At 43.1% G+C, this 17,980-nt stretch overlaps 1 protein-coding gene across 1 annotated transcript in view; it reads left to right on the top strand.

Annotated features, from left to right (window-relative positions):
• The window catches only part of nkain2 (sodium/potassium transporting ATPase interacting 2), an 804,285-nt gene that overhangs the window by 287,924 nt on the left and 498,381 nt on the right, over nucleotides 1-17,980 (top strand). The window contains exon 2 of the mRNA XM_068018278.1: nucleotides 11,959-12,096. Within this exon, the coding sequence (XP_067874379.1) occupies nucleotides 11,959-12,096 (138 nt within the window). The remainder of the gene's footprint in view (nucleotides 1-11,958; nucleotides 12,097-17,980) is intronic.

The following is a 17,980-nucleotide window of genomic DNA, read 5'->3' as shown; positions in this document are numbered from 1 at the left end:
TAGTACATACAAATAGTACATTAGAGATAGTCAGCACGGTTTTGTGACGGGTAGGTCGTGCCTCACAAACCTTATTGAGTTTTTCGAGAAGGTGACCAAACAGGTGGATGAGGGTAAAGCAGTGGATGTGGTGTATATGGATTTCAGTAAGGCGTTTGATAAGGTTCCCCACGGTAGGCTATTGCAGAAAATACGGAAGTATGGGGTTGAAGGCGATTTAGAGCTTTGGATCAGAAATTGGCTAGCTGAAAGAAGACAGAGGGTGGTGGTTGATGGCAAATGTTCATCCTGGAGTTTAGTTACTAGTGGTGTACCGCAAGGATCTGTTTTGGGGCCACTGCTGTTTGTCATTTTTATAAATGACCTGGAAGAGGGTGTAGAAGGGTGGGTTAGTAAATTTGCAGATGACACTAAGGTCGGTGGAGTTGTGGATAGTGCCGAAGGATGTTGTAGGGTACAGAGAGACATAGATAGGCTGCAGAGCTGGGCTGAGAGATGGCAAATGGAATTTAATGCGGAAAAGTGTGAGGTGATTCACTTTGGAAGGAGTAACAGGAATGCAGAGTACTGGGCTAATGGGAAGATTCTTGGTAGTGTAGATGAACAGAGAGATCTTGGTGTCCAGGTGCATAAATCCCTGAAGGTTGCTAACCAGGTTAATAGGGCTGTTAAGAAGGCATATGGTGTGTTAGCTTTTATTAGTAGGGGGGTCGAGTTTCGGAGCCACGAGGTCATGCTGCAGCTGTACAAAACTCTGGTGAGACCGCACCTGGAGTATTGCGTGCAGTTCTGGTCACCGCATTATAGGAAGGATGTGGAAGCTATGGAAAGGGTGCAGAGGAGATTTACTAGGATGTTGCCTGGTATGGAGGGAAGGTCTTACGAGGAAAGGCTGAGGGACTTGAGGTTGTTTTCGTTGGAGAGAAGGAGGAGGAGAGGTGACTTAATAGAGACATATAAGATAATCAGAGGGTTAGATAGGGTGGATAGTGAGCGTCTTTTTCCTCGGATGGTGATGGCAAACACGAGGGGACATAGCTTCAAGTTGAGGGGTGATAGATATAGGACAGATGTGAGAGGTAGTTTCTTTACTCAGAGAGTAGTAAGGGCTTGGAACGCCCTGCCTGCAGCAGTAGTAGATTCGCCAACTTTAAGGGCATTTAAGTGGACATTGGATAGACACATGGATGAAAATGGAATAGTGTAGGTCAGATGGTTTCACAGGTCGGCGCAACATCGAGGGCCGAAGGGCCTGTACTGCGCTGTAATGTTCTAATTCTAATTCTAATTCTAATACCTTTGTGCTCTCTCTCTCAAACACAGTAAATAGCCACATGTGACAGTGACCATTGGCTGCTCGGGCAGAGATGCTCTCATAGATATGGGAACATCTGTCAAAATCATGGGGGACAAAACATTCAACAAACTTCAGGATTGCCCTATTCTCTGCAAACCAGGGAATACGTAAATATTCCCTAACAACAGTGACAAACCGCTGAAAATCGTAGCTACTTTTGAAATGCCAGTCTCATTCAAAGACACTAGAATGAATGCTCTATTTTATATCATATCTGGAGAATGTGACATGTTTATCAGTTTTCACACAGCAACAGATCTGCACATGATTGCAGTCACATACATGATTACTACGCATAACAACAACATTCTCAAACAGTATGCTGACCGCTTCACCGGCATTCACAAACCGAAAGGTGTTACATGCAATCTGGATGGAGATCCTCATGTGCCCCCAGTCACGGATCAATAGCAAAGAATACCATTTCATGTTAGAAAACAGACAGAGAAGGAACTTTAATGACTACTTGGCCTTGACATTATTGAGAAAGTTGGTGATGAACCTACCCCTTGGGTCTCGCCCATACAGGTCGTCAAGAAACCCAAGAGCAAGATCCAGATTAGAATCTGCATTGATATTGTTCCACTTCGCCGCGGGTCACAACATATATTTAAATGTTTTACCCAGTTACCGATATGGCCCATTATATATTTTATCTATTCTAGTTTCAGAATAAAAATCCCCCAACCAAGTTTCTTTAATAAGCAACAAAATTATTCATTTATTATAGAACAAGACTCATTCAATAAAGATGCCAAGATTATTAACACACAGGTTGAAATATGAAAGTATAAATATATTCCCTTCTAAATAACCCAACACACATGCACACACACATAATAGTTAAAGGAAAAATAAAGAAGCTTTCTCTGCAGAGATCAACATAACAAAGAAACCAAAAACAAACTTTGGCCAAGCACTTGTTAATTCTTGAAGAAAAAGGATAAGATATGAATGTTCCAGTTGGTCGGGTGACCAGACACACATAGACGGGTGTCACTAGACATATGCAATTGTTACTTGGATCTTTTCAGAAGCAGTTTATTCAGGAGATGTCAAGAGAAAGTCTTGAAGAAGCTTCTCAGGAGCAATGCTGCATCAGTGTCTCCAGTTCTCACACTGGATTCTCAACGTCTCTCAAAGAGGTGGAACAGGTTGAGCTGGTAGCCGCTCTCTCTTCGCAGGCTTACAGCCCAACAGCCCATTCAAACAGTTCAAAAATGAAACCATCTCCTGACCACCATAAATCTGTAAATGTAACTTCTCTGTAAAGAGCTCCAACAGCCAGAAAGGTTCCTGCTGTTTACTTAGCTTAAGACACGTGATTTCCAGTAAGTATTTGTTTTTAAGAAAGTCCCAAGTGTGTTTCTTTTAAAGAAAAAACACGCCCAGCATCTCCTCAAATATTCTCCAAAGTCCTCAAAAATATTAACAATGGAAGCAACTGCATGACACTTCCACCCTTACTTCTAATTTCAGAATAAAAATCCCCCAACCAAGTTTCTTTAATGAGCAACAAAATTATTCATTTATTATAGAACAAGACTCATTCAATAAAAACCATTTTTAAATGTGTTTCATTACAAAGTGTGGACAAAAAAACAGAATATGAAAAAAATTAATACATTTACACATTCATTCCCATTCACTCTTTAGCTGTAAGTAATACAGTTATGCTATATACCATCATGGCACTCAGATAACTCAAAGCAAAGTAAAATTCTAAACAAAGCATCAGCAATTACATTGTTTTCCCTGCAATGTGGATAATCTTTAAGTGATAGGTATGTAATAGTAAACTCCATCGAAATAGTCTGGCATCTGGTATTTGAATTTTTCCACAAAGACTAGGGGTTATGATCAGTATATACCAGTGTCTCTCTGTAGCCATGGTGGACATAGACTTCAAAATGTTTAAGAGCTAGTAGTAAGCTCAGGGTTTCTTTTACCATTGTAGGGTATCTCTTTTGGTGTCAATTTTGCTTATTGGAAAAAAATATCCCACTGGCCTTTCTATGCCCAATTCACCTTCTTGTAACAGGAATGCATCAATTGCTACCTTGAATGGCTTACTGAAATCTAAGACAGCCAACACTGACTCATTGATCAAAATTGCTTTGAGCCTCTGAAACGATGCTTGGCACTCTCCTGACCAAATTACTTTGTTTTGTTTTGCAACAAATTCCTCTGTGGAGCAGCTATGTTGCTGAAATTTGGTACAAACTTGCAGTAAGAAACTGCATATCCCTAAAAACTTCACGATTTCTCGTTTAGTTTTAGGGGCGGGGAACTCCACCAATGCTTGTACGTTTGCCCTGCTATATGCCCAGGGTAGGTTACCCGCGCTTTTGCAAATTCACTTTTGGCAAGGTTTATCACCAAATCAACTAACTGTAATTTTCTAAATAGAGCTACTAGTTGTCCCAAGTGGTCCTTCTAAGTGTCACTGTATACCAGCACATTTATTTATTTATTTAGAGATACAGCACTGAAACAGGCCCTTTGGCCCACCGAGTCTGTGCCGACCATCAACCACCCATTTCTACTAACCCTACATTAATCCCATATTCCTACCACATCCCCTCAATTCTCCTACCACCTACCTACACTAGGAGCAATTTACAATGGCCAATTTACCTATCAACCTGCAAGTCTTTGGCTGTGGGAGGAAACCAGAGCACCCGGCAGAAACCCACACGGTCACAGGGAGAACTTGCAAATTCCACACAGGCAGTCCCCAGAATCGAACCCGGGTCGCTGGAGCTGTGAGGCTGCGGTGCTAACCACTGGGCCACTGTGCCGCCCCACATTGTAAAGATAAACCACACAGTTAGGAACACTGGCTACCACTTTGTTGATTCGTCTCTGGAAAATTGCTGAGGCATTTTTTAGCCCAAATGGCATCACTCGGCATTGGAAAAGACCATCTAGTGTGACAAAGGCCGATATTTGTTTAGTTCGAGGTGTTAAAGGAACCTGCCAGTATCCCTTTAACAAATCTATTTTGGTAAGAAACGTGGCATGGCCAACTCTGTCAATACAGTCTTCCAAGCAAGGAATTGGGTATAGTCTGCCTTTGTTTCTGCATTAACCTTTCTGTAGTCTATGCAAAATCTAGTTGAACCATCAGGCTTAAGCACTAAAATGACTGGGGAACTCAAGCTGCTTTGACTTGGTTCAATTAGATGATTTCCCAACATGTATTGGATTTCTGCTTTCTTCTGGGCCTGTTTCTCTGGATGTGAGCAATAAGGATGCTGTTTTATAGAAGAGGTTTCTCCGACATCCACATCATGTATGGCAGAGATTGTACATCATCGTTTGTCCCTACAGACTCCTTTAAATGCTGTGAGTAGCCTTGTTAGGTCTTCCTGTTGTTCTGCATCTAAATATGAAGGCCTAGTGTCTAATCTCCCCAACAATTCAGTGTTAGGTAACCGGATAGTAGGAGGTTCATTTTGGGAATTGTCTAGGCCTCCTTCTGCCTCATCTTCACTATCCCTTCCATCCTTCACTGTCCTTACTACCTGACATACCTGTGCTTGCTTATAATCCTCCTGGCGATGATATTGTTACAATTTATTGATATGACACAGCCGATTCTTTTTCCGGCGATCTGGCGTGTCAATCAAATAATTTACTTTACCAATCCTTTTGACTACTCTATATGGACCACTGAACCATGCTTTCAGCAGTTCACTTTGTAAAGGCTGTAATACTAACACCGCCTCCCCTGGTTGAAATGTTCGTGTCTTGGCATGCTTGTTTGCCCATTTCTTCATGGTTGTTTGGGAAGCTTTAAGGTGTTCCTGAGCCACTTTGCAGGCTCTTGTGAGCTGCTCCCAAAACACAGATACATAATCTAACATGGAAGATTCATCCCTCTGTTCTCAAAACTTTTCTTTGATTAGTTTTAGAGGACCTCTTACATCATGTCCATAAACTAATTCAAAAGGACTAAAACCTGTAGACTCATTAGGAGAATCTCTAGTGGCAAACAAAAGAAATTCCACCCCTTTGTCCGAATCATGGGAATATTCATGACAATATGCCCTGATCATCAATTTGAGGGTCTGATGGTAACGTTCTAAAGCTCCTGGTGTCTGTGGGTGGTATGCTGAGGACTTTAACTATGTTACCCCAGATTACACATAACTTCCTGAAAAATTTTAGACATAATATTGGAACCTTGATCTGACTGGATCTGAATCAGTAATCCATATTGAGTTAAGAACTGAGTTAACTTCTCTACCACTACCTTAGCAGAAATTGTTCTCAAGGGAATGGCCTCTAGGAACCAAGTAGCCATATCCATAACATGAGTATATATTGTTTTCGGTAAAGGTCCCACATAGTCTTCCAACACCTGACTAAATGGTTCCCATAAACTGGTATGGGAATTAGAGGTGCCGGTTTTATTGCAGGTTGCGGATTTCCCACAATCTGGCACGTATTCTATGTTTTACAAAACTGCACCACATCCTGGCCAGTAAAAATGTCAACTTATACGTGATTGGGTTTTCTGGATCCCCACATGTCCCGCGAAAGGAATGTCATGAGCTGTCCTTAATATTTCCTGGCAATACTTGGGCGGTACCACTATCTGGTGAACCAGCATCCATTCTTCATCCACTTATTCATCAGAATCCCATTTTTAATATAGTAGCCTTCTGGAACTCTCTTTGCCTCAGCTTCAGTTAGAGCCAAATGTGCCACTTTACTTAACTCTGGATCAGCTTGCGGAGCCTTGATCAGAGAAGACTAACTGAACATATCCTTCGGATTAGCCAATTCCCCAAAGAAAATTTCAGATATTCAGCTATCTGTCTGTGGTGCCAATTTGACCTCTGACAAAAGAACTTGTTTAGCCACTGCTTGGGTCAAAGAGAACTATTGATGTTTAAGTTTATTGTTTACATTTTTGGAAACAAACCATTGAAACATGCTATGTCCCTCATTTACTGAGAAGGGGAGGGATGTAGCATTTTGAAAATTGCATTGTGCATTTTGTTCACTTGAAGCTGCTATATAGACACATGCCAACAGCGGGACTGGAAAGTGAAGGTATAAGAATAAAAAAGAATCTATTGTTTTCAACAGCATGCAGTCTCTTATCTCTTTTTAAATTCAGCTGGCTCTTACTTCAGTCCCGATTTGCTTGCACTCAGGCAAGTTGGTGGAAGCACTGTGCTGAGTTCCTGTAGATGTTTGAAGGTTTCTGCTGACTACAGAAAGGCTGGGAGAATTATATAGGCTTTCATAAGTTTGTGGGCAGTAGTTTCAGTACAGCATGAGTAGGACAGGCAGAAGAGTAGGCAAGGAGGGGAATCTCTGAGAGGAGAGAGGAGAAAGAGGCCTCTCCTTAGAAGACCCTGCCCTGAGAGAGTCTTCCAGGAGCACTAGTCCTGCATTGGGATGAGCCAGGAACAATGCCTCAGGAAGCTTCACCTTTCTATAAGGACGTGGTGAAGGAGTTGTCATCTCCTTCACAAAGACCTGGTGCCTCATGCGTCACAGTTCACTATTCACAGAAGTATCCGGGTGGTGACAGAGGCACTCAACAGGAGGAGAGGGGACTTCATTCTCTTCTCTCTGAGGAGGCAAACCCAAGATGAGAAGATAATTGGGTTCGCCAGGATAGCTGGCTTCCCAATGATGCAGGGTACTATTTGTACTATATCTGAAAAGATTTATGTCTAAGATATTGAGAGTAGACCACTCCCACTGCAGTGATGATGATGTAATAGTCACTTGGGGATTAGGCTTGGAAGAAGCTAGAAGCATCAGGAGATGTGCTAGTTCAATAGACTTGTGGAGAGTGTAAATAGTTATATGTATATCATAAACAAGTTATTCTTGAGTCCTACAAAGACTCCCGAGACTTCTTTGAACAACCCTCGATTTACGCTATAACAATACACACTATTGACTGTGCACACATGACTCTGCAGGCACCCATGTCAATGGGAAGCAATACTGCAAGGGCTACCAATCAGTCAATGTGCAGTTGGTGTGTGACCACACCAAGAAATTCATCTTGGTGAATGCCTGCTATCTTGGAAGTACCCATGATGCTTTCATCCTTCAACAGTCTGCACTACCCAAAGTCTTCGGGCCTCTAAGACTGACAGCAGGGTGGCTGCTGGAAGATGACGGATACCCTCTCCACACATGGGTCACCACCTCCTTGCGTCATCCCACTACGCGAGGTCAGAGGATCTTCAATGAGAGCCATGGATCCACCGTAATACCATAAAAAAAACTATCGGTAGAGATTTCGCTGTCTTGATTGTCTGAGGGGATCTCAGCAGTTCATGCCTGAGACGTTTTCTTTGTGGTAATGTAGGTTAGTGACTCATTATCCCTTCTGCCCCAAAGTATGCCTTAATGTGCCCAATGTCTGGCTAATTTGCAGTGTGCAGGGGGAGCAAATAGAAAACTCCTCGTTATTCTATTGTGAGTTACTGGGCACACCACTTCCCCTCACAATAATTATTGACTTCAAAAGGCAACAGTATGAATGCATCACTAGCCTGTGGCTTACAATTGTCAAAATTATTACTGGATAATTAACAGTCGCAATAAACACAGGCCGTACATAATAGGATTCCTGAATAATGAAAGTAGAAAAAAGGGATTAGCGAGGAGGAAAATAATCACAACCAATCTGGAAGAAGATGGTTCAATGACTTGACAACCCAGATGTTGAATGGCATACATGAAAGCCAAAAAGCTTCAAGATTTATGAATGATATGTAATAAAACGTGGCAAATTGCTAGATAAATAAATTGCATAGTTATCACTTTCTCTCTTTCAGGTGTGATACCTAATCTTGGTGATTTTCCTAATGTATTCTTCTAATTATCCTCTGACAATTGTATCATGACTTCACAAAATGTATGTACTTATTAAAATAATAAATGCTGACTAACTATTGAGCATCTTACACTTGAAGAAAACAAGCTTAGGAAACATACACAATATCTAGCAGCAATTTACAGAAGTATCGAAAAATTTATTTTGAAGCACCTTTTTTCTATATAAAATGATACCATGTGAAGGGCGGCACAGTGGCGCAGTGGTTAGCACTGCAGCCTCACAGCTCCAGCGACCCAGGTTCAATTCTGGGTACTGCCTGTGTGGAGTTTGCAAGTTCTCCCTCTGTCTGCGTGGGTTTCCTCCGGGTGCTCCGGTTTCCTCCCATATGCCAAAGACTTGCTGGTTGATAGGTTAATTGGCCATTATAAATTGCCCCTGGTATAGGTAGGTGGTAGGGAAATATAGGGACAGGTGGGGATGTGGTAGGAATATGGAATTAGTGTAGGATTAGTATAAATGGGTGGTTGATGGTCGGCACAGACTCGGTGGGCTGAAGGGCCTGTTTCAGTGCTGTATCACTAAAACAAACTTAGCAAAGATTTCTTCATTAACATAATTAGAATCCACTGAGCTAACCTCTAACAGCAAACAAATAAGAACCTTTTTTTGCAAACTTGTAAGCCAAGCTAGCAGAGCGTTAAATTCACATGTAATAGTATGGGTAATAACGCATCTATCCTTCAGTGGTCTGAATTGAGAATGGCATATCCTTATGGTGAAGCTGGTGGAAGAGCAGAACAATTTGAACAGATTTCTGTGTTTAACTGTGCTTGTGTAGATGGCAGAAGTTGCTGCCCAATTTATTCCCTGGTAATGGTGAACGCTGATCGCCTTACTGTTACCGTTAGTTTGGTATGTTATTCTGCAGTTACCAGGTCCTTACTGAAAGTCTGCCGTTATTTCATTGAAAAACAAAAGAGAGTGATTCTATGGCCTGGAATTTCCTCTTCGGGGCAGTGACTTGAGGATTGGAGGGCAGGGTGGGGGTGATGCATGGTACTTCCATCCACTTCTTCTGGGTCAGGGCCAATTAGACATGTACTGCTAGTTTTCATCAGGATTCCCACCAACAATATGAGCCTGCCGGTGCCCAACATGAAATATTTGTGGTGCTGCAGTGGAAATACTGCTGAAGCGCTAAAGATCCAACGAGAGATTTAAAGGGGCACAAGCACTCCAAAATGTCAGAAGGAGGCCAGCTAATGAAGGTCTCAGTCGAGACCAAGGGCTTCAGCAGTTATGTCTGTGAGGTCAACTGCTAGGAGACGAGTTTAGTTTAGAGATACAGCACTGAAACAGGCCCTTCAGCCCACCGAGTCTGTGCTGACCATCAACCACCCATTTATACTAATCATACATTCCTACCACATCCCCACCTGTCCCTATATTCCCCTACCTATACTAGGGGCAATTTATAATGGCCAATTTACCTATCAACCTGCAAGTCTTTGGCTGTGGGAGGAAACCGAAGCACCTGGTGTAAACCCACGCAGACACATGGAGAACTTGCAAACTCCACACAGGCAGTACCCAGAATTGAACCCGGGTCGCTGGAGCTGTGAGGCTGTGGTGCTAACCACTGCGCCACTGTGCCGCCCTCAGTTCCCAGTTTATATGGATGAGGTACATGCTGAGATTGGAATCTTGCTTGAAGTGAAATGATTGAACAGGGACCTGTTTTAAATCATTTTAAGTGAGGCTTGTTAATGTCAATAACACAGTCTTTTTTTTTAGCACCAAATCACCCAATTGGAATATTGATGCAATACAAATTGGACAGTGAAGTTAGGGTTGTATATTTTGACTCTCACTGTGGTCACACACACAGAAATTTGGGGCTAACATTTAATGGTGCAATATCACAGTGCGAGAATCATGTTTCTAAAAAAACAGTCTAAATGCTTTCAAAAATTATTAATAGCGTAAAATGAATAAATAGCCTGAGTAATTGTTAAAGGGCCAGAGGCTTCATGCATGGCTTTAGCCAACACCAAGTTATTCATCTGTATCCTTAGTGGATATCAGACTCCATCTGAAAGTGAATGCTAACTCTTGTCTTCTGGTCCAGCATCTGAAAACTTGAGATCAGTCAAGCCCTGAGCTAATGTGATAATGATACAAAGTCTACCTCATGCTGTTCCATATTCTGGTGATTACAGTTTGCTTGCAGAACACACCTGGCATTTTCTTAACTGGTTTTCTATGGTTTGCATGAGAGTGTTAACTTCACACGTGATCTAAAACCATGTGCTACCTGACCACTTTTATTGGGAGATAATTAAAATTAACACGTTCTCCCAGCCTCATGGTCTCTCAAAAGTCTCTCAGGATATTGATGACAGTGGCAAAACTGCATTTATATATATATCTATGCATAGATTAACTGCGCTGAGAAGATTGTGTTGCGCTTTCTCTTTGAACCACTGTAGTCCTTGTAGGGATAGTGCTTCCACAATGGTGTTATGTAAGAAATTCCAGGAAATGGACCCAGTAACAATAAAGGAATAGTAATAAATGAATCAAATCTTAATCCATGTTACACCTGGCAGGTGAAGGCTTGTTGCCTTTCCTGGGTAAAAAGTAGAAAAATGTAAATTTTTCAGAACTGCCATTTGTCATCTCCAAAAGCACAATTGTGCTGAATTTAGTCGTGCCAGCAGGGCTCCTGGCATCGGGCCAAAGAGGCGAGGGGAACCTCGCCTCAACCTTTCAGAGACCCCCTGGTATGATTCAACAATGCTTGGGCACTTAACTGCCCAACACCAGGATTGCCGATCAGAGGGCTGGTAGCTCAGTAGTATCGGCAGCACCACCAGGAGCAGTAGCCACTGCCGGTACCACAGGAGGCTTGGGAACAGGCCCAGTGCTGGAATCCTGGACCAGAGATGAGTGAGGTGGGGTCACCGGGGCCAGTCCAGCAGGCCTGGGCGATGAGGGCAGGTGACTGGGTGTTACTGGAGGGGCAGCCTTTGCCTCCATGGGCCACATATGGTCTACAGAGGAGGCCCCTGCCCCCAAAGCCCTCAGGGAAACCACATTGTTTTACTGGTTTAATTTCAGCAATGGCACGAGGTCCTAAGTGGCTGGTGATTTCCCATTTATGGGCCTCAATTGGCCTCTGGGCGGAAAGGCCATCTTTGGCTTTTTCCGCCCCCAAATTAATTGGGTGCAATGGGAAGGCAATGGGCCAACTTCCCCCACCTCCCGCCTTCTGTCGCATTCTATGGCCCCCACCCCCCGCCTCCTTGCCTGTCTCTGGGGCAGCCCATTATATTCTGCTCTTGCACCCAAAATATTAGCACAGTTTTGTGTTACAAAGATCCCCAGGATTCCAACACAAATTTGTGGTTTGAAGTTCTTAGATTACCTTAATTACACTTGTATTATCACAGCATAAGAGAAAGATGAAGAGAAAGTAAAGATGTGATGCTTGAAGGATAACATAATTTTAGTATTAATATTTAAAGTTGAAAGGCATTTTCTATCAGCCAATTACGATGCAAAAAAATCAGAATTTTCAGATTCCCAAACAAAATATATATATTTTTTTATGACTATTGTACTCAAAAAAGTATATTTTATACTTGCGGCATCTATTGAAAACTAGCGATTAAAGCAGAAACATGTATTATGCTGCTTCTTAAAAGCATGGAGCCTGTCATTGAGATTCCTTCTTCATTGTTATCATGCTCATGTTCCTCTTCTGATTTTTTTTGAACAGATATGTGTGTTGGAGAGACAAATCTTTGATTTCCTTGGCTACCAATGGGCACCTATCCTGGCCAATTTTTTGCACATTGTCACAGTCATTTTTGGCCTTTTTGGGACAATCCAGTTCAGACAACGATATGTAATCAGGGTGAGTAGAACACTTTAAAGTTCTAAAAACGGTATTATTGGCTGAGTCAAGAGATACAGAGGGCAGTGAAGCTGTCAGAAGAGGATGTTAATTTTTCATGCTATTTAAAGAAATAACTGAACTGGAAAATTGAACAGACAAGATCACAAATCATTTTGTCTTATTGGTCTTCAAGTTAAATCATTTGAATCATATTAAATCATGGCATAATTTTCCACAATTTTATTTGATATATTGATTTAAAGGATCAGTTACTTCCATAGATTGATTACTGTAATATTTTCTCTAGCTATGTACCATTATTTTAAATTGATAGCCCAAACCTTGCAATAAACTTTTATACATTGTTATGGTTGTGATATAACACATACATAGAAGCTGCAATTGCTAAATTCCTAAAATAAAGTAGTCAAAACACTGACGTGCATACGTTTAACCGTATTGAGTGGATAGTAAGAAACAGCTACATTATATTTTTCATCTCAAAGCTGAAGTAGAAGTTACAGTAGAGGCTCTGAATAAGCTAAAGTTGAGCCACAGCTCATTCTCCTGCCAGAGGGCACATATTGTGGAATTACGCAACTCCAATATGGGCTGGCTTGTGTGCAGTTTCATATGTGTTTCTGGTGTGTGCTGGAAGTGCTGGAGCAGAATTTGTATCCTAAATTTCTTGGTATGACTTTGTGATAAGTAAATTTTTGCTTTGCTTTGTTTGTTATATGTTTTGTTTGATTTTGATAGTTGAATCTCTTTAATTTGTGAGTACTAATGTTTATCTGCGCAAGAACACTAAAGCATAATCACAAATCACAATGTGAACTGAGTGCATTGTAAACAGACTGGGAAGTTGAGAATTTGGTGAGAGTGGAAATTTAGCGAAGGGGGGAAGGACCTTTACCGTTAACATTTGTAGTGGCTTGTATATGCTCGAGGCCGTCAGTATTTAAAACTAGGAACCTGTAACTTATACTTTATGAAATTAATAATTTAAACTGGTTAAATTAGTTATTAAAAAAACAAAAATAACAAAGTGAATTAATTACATTAAACTTTAATTAAATATATAAAACAAGGATCGATGGAGATGGGTGTGCAGGTGGTGTGCTGCTTCTGCAGCATGTGGGAGTTTGTGGAGAGCAGCATGATCCCAGGCAACTATATCCCATAACAAGTGTCTGCAACTCAAACTTCGACTCAGTTGTTGAGCTGGTGTCCAAGGTGTAGATATTGTGATGCATCAGGGAGACAGAGAGAGTTACATAGAGGCAGTTACATCCCATAGTGCTTTAGAGTTCCTTTGTTGTCAGGGACAGGAGGATGTTACTGTTACTCAGGCAGGTAAGGGGACTTCAAAAATGGTGGAGTGGAGCAGCCTCAGGCTTTGCCACTGTCCAACAGATACAAGATACTTGCTACTGGTGTAGATGAAATCAAAGATTGCAGGGAGAAGGGGGAAATTGATCACAGCAACATGGAGTCCATTCAATCGGGGGGAATGTAAAGTAAAGTAGTGAGAAACATTAAACCGGACTGAAAAGCTTCTATAGGTATGTAAAAAGGAAAAGACAAATGTGGGCCCATTACAGGCAGAGACAGGAGAATTGATAATGGGGAACAAGGAACGGCAGAGAAACTAAACAAATACTTAGGCCGGGATTTTACCTGGTAGATGGGGTTCCCGACTTCTGGCAAAAGCGCCAACAAGAACCCCGGGTCGCCCCTTCTGTGGGAGGCCCACCAAATCAAGTGCCAATTAGGTACCTAACATGACAGTGGTGGGCCTTCCATTGGATCAAGGACCCCAGCGATAGAAGCCCTGCCCTCTGAGAGCTGCCGGCCAGTCAGAGGCTGGCTCTCTTTAACTGAGCAGCGCCACTGCAGAGGCGATGGCTGCTGCTGGTAGAGCACCGAGCCAAGGCCCAGAAGTGGCGCTGGATCCAGGCCAGGTAGGTCACAGCAGGAGGGGTCTCGCCGGGTGGAGGTCGCAGGGGAGAGGGGTGTAGGGGTTCAGTAGCAAGGGCAGGGTGGTGGCTCTCAGCAGGCCCCCATCCCCACCGCCTTCCTGATGCCAGGTCCTTCGTTCAGGTACTAAGTGCGTTTAAACGAGGGACCTCACTTCCGGAGCCGGCAGCAACCCGCACAGTTTTTCTTGTCGTGCTTCCCATGAGGCAACAGGCCCACCCGTCACTCGGCTAATTACGGTGGTAGTGGGATAAGGCCCTTAATTGTCCAGTAATTGCCCACTTAAGAGCCTCAATTGGCAGCGGGGTAGGAAGGCCGTTCACAGGCCTTCCCACCCAGGACATAATTTCGGCAGAGCCGGGAAGGTGGTGGGGTCCCACCCCCTGCTAACAACCCATCCGATTATATGCTCTCCCCGCCTCCAAACCTGCCGTGGAGGAGAGAATAAAACCTCCCCCTTTTTGTCTGTCTTCACGGAGAAAGATACAAAAAACCTCCCAGAAATACTAGAGAACCAAGGGAGCAGCGAGAATAGGGAACTGAAAGAAATTTGTATTAATAAAACAGTAGTACTGGAGAAATTAATGGGACTGAAAGTTAGTAAAACAGCTGAACCTGACAATATACATCCCAGAGTGTTGAAAGAGGTGGCTGTAGAATAGTGGACACATTGGTGATCATTGTCCAAAATTCTATAGATTTTGGAACAGTTCCGGTAGATGGAAAGGTAGCAAATGTAACCCCACTATTTAAAAAAGGAGGGAAAGGGAAAATGGGGAACTTTAGACCTGTTAGCCTGACATCAGTAGTAGAGAAAAGGCTAGAAACTATTGTAAAGGATGCGATAACTGGACACTTAGAAAATAATGGTAGGATTGGGCAGAGTCAACATGGATTTATGACAGGGAAATCATATTTGACAAACCTGTTGGGGTTTTTTGAGGATGTAACTAGCAGAATATTTAAGGGGGATCCACTGGATGTGGTGTATTTGGATTTTCAGAAAGCTTTCGATAAGGTCCCACACAAGAGGTTAGTAAACAAAATTACATTACATGGGACTGGGGTAATATACAGGCATGCATTGAAAACAGAGAATGGGAATAAATGCGCCATTCTCAGGTTGGCAGGCTGGGACTAGTGGAGTATCACAAGGATCAGTGCTTGGGCCCCAGCTATTCACGATCTATATCAATGATTTGGATGTGGGGACTAAATGTAATATTCTCAAGTTGCAGATGACACAAAACTAGGTGGGAACGTGAATTGTGGGGAGGATGCAAAGAGGCTTCATGGGGATTTAGACAGGCTAAGTGAGTGGGAAAGAACATGGCAAATGGAATATAATGTGGAAAAATGTGAAGTTATCCACTTTGTTTGGAAAAACAGAAATGCAGAGTATTTTTAAATGGTGAGCGATTGGGAAGTGTTGATGTCCAAAGGGACCTGGGTTTCCTTTTTCATAAGTCACTGAAAGCTAACATGCAGGTGCAACAAGCAATTAGGAACGCAAATGGTATGTTGGCCTTGATTGCAAGAGGATTTGAGTACAGCAGTAAAGAAGTCTTGCTGTAATTGTATAGAGCCTTGGTGAGACCGCACCTGGAGTATTGTGTATAGTTTTGGTCTCCTTACCTAAGGAAGGATACACTTGCCATAGAGGAAGTGCAAAGAGACTGCAAAGACCAGTTAAGTGATTGGGCAAGAAGGTGACAGATGAAGTTTCATGTGGCAAAGTGTAAGGTAGTAAGAATAGAAAAGTGCTGAGTATTACTGTAGCAACGTTAGGAAGGGAGTTCCAGGATTTTGATCCAGCGACAGTGAACTAAGGATGATATAGTTCCAAGTCAGGATGGTTTGTGGCTTGGAGGGAATTTGATGGCGGTGGTGTGCCCATACATCTGCTGCCCTTGTCCTTCTAGATGGTAGAGGTCGCAGGTTTGGAAAGTGCTGTCAAAGGAGCATTGGTGAGCTGTTGCAATGCATCTTGTATATGGTACACACTGCTACCACTATACATCAGTGGTATGGGAGGGAATGTTGAACGTGGTGGATGGGGTTCCAATCAAGCTTGCTGCTTTGTGCTGGATGGTGTTGAGCTTCTTGAGTGTTGTTAGAGCTGCACCCATCCAGGCAAGTGAAAAGTATTCCATCGCATTTCTGACTTGTGCCTTGTAGATGGTGGGAGGCTTTGGGGAGTCAGGAGGTGAGTTACTCACCTCAGAATTCCCAGTTTCTGACCTGTTCTTGAAACCACAATATTTATACGGCTGGTCCAGTTCTGTTTCTGGTCAATGGTAACCCCCAGGATGTTGATAGTGGGGCATTCAGCGATAGTAATGCCATTGAATGTCAAGGGGAGATTGTTAGAATCCCCCTTATTGGAGATGGTCATTGCCAGGCATTTGTGTGGCACAAATGCTACTTGCCACTTATCAGCCCAAGCCTGAATGCTGTCCAGGTCTTGCTGCATATGGACACAGGCTGCTTCAGTACCTGAGGAGTTGCAAGTGGTACTAAACATTGTGCAGTCATCAGTGAACACCCCCACTTCCGACCTTATGATGGAGGGAAGGCCATTGATGAAGCAGCTGAAGATGGTTGGGCCTAGGACACTACCCTGAAGAACTCCTGTTGTGATATCCTGGGACTGAGATGATTGGCCTCCAACAACCACAACCATCTTCCTTTGTGCTAGGTATGATTCCAACCAGTGGAGAATTTTCCCCATGATTCCTGGACTTCAATTTTGCCTGGGCTCCTTGATGCGGTAATTGGCCAATTGGATTTGTCCTGCTTTTTGTGGACGGGACATACCTCTGCAATTTTCCACATTGTTGGGTAGATGCTAGTGTTGTAGCTGTACTGGAACAGATTGGCTAGTGGTGTGGCTAATTCTGGAGCACAAGTCTTCAGTTCTACTATTGGGATGGCATCGGGGTCCATAGCCTTTGCTGTGGAATGAATTGAATTGGTTGAAGACTGGCATGTGTGATGCTGGGAATCTCAGAGGGAGCTTGAGATGAATCATCCACTTGGCACTTCTGGCTGAAGATGGTTGCAAATGCTTCAGCCTTGTCCTTTGCACAGACGTGTTGGACTCCCTCATAATTGAGAATAGGGATGTTTGTGGAGCCTCCTCCAGCTGCTAGTTGTTTAATTGTTTTACAACATTCACGACAGGAAGTGTCAGGCCTGCAGAGCTTTGATCTGATCTGTTGGCTGTGGGATCGCTTAGCTTTCCCTATCACATGCTGCTACCACTGTTTAGCATGCATGTAGTCCTGTGTTGTAGCTTCACCAGATTGGCACCTCATTTTTAGGTGTGCCTGGTGCTGCTCCTGGCATGCTTTCCTGTACTCCTCATTGAATCATGGTTGATTACCTGGCTTGATAGTAATGGTAGAGTGTGAGATATGCTGGGCCATGAGGTGACAGATTGTGGTTGAATACAATTCTTCTGCTGATGCTGATGGCCCACAGAGCCTCATGAATTCCTGGTTTTGAGCCGCTAGATCTGTTCTGAATCTATCCCATTTAGCACAGTGGTCGTGCCACACAATGCAAGGGTGGGTATCCTCAATATGACGATGGGACTTTGTCTTCACAAGGACTGTGCGGTGGTCACTCCTACCAATACTTACATAGACAGATGTATCTGCTACAGGTAGATTGTTGAGGGTGAGATCAAGTGGATTTTTCCCTCTTGTTGGTTCCCTCACCACCTGATGCAGGCCCAGACTGAAAGCTATGTCCTTCAGGACTCAGCCAGCTCAGTCAGTAGTGGTGCTGCTTAGCCACTCTTGGTGATGGGTATTAAAGTCCACACCCAGAGTACATTCTGTGCCCTTGTTACCCTCAGTGCTTCTTCCAAGTGGTGGTCAACACAGAGGAGTAACGATTTACTTGCTGAGGGAGGGCA

Source organism: Heterodontus francisci, chromosome 3, assembly GCF_036365525.1.
Source record: "Heterodontus francisci isolate sHetFra1 chromosome 3, sHetFra1.hap1, whole genome shotgun sequence".
NCBI classification, from domain to species: domain Eukaryota; kingdom Metazoa; phylum Chordata; class Chondrichthyes; order Heterodontiformes; family Heterodontidae; genus Heterodontus; species Heterodontus francisci.
Note: the sequence above shows the minus strand (reverse complement) of the source record. Positions and strands in the feature narration are given on the sequence as shown.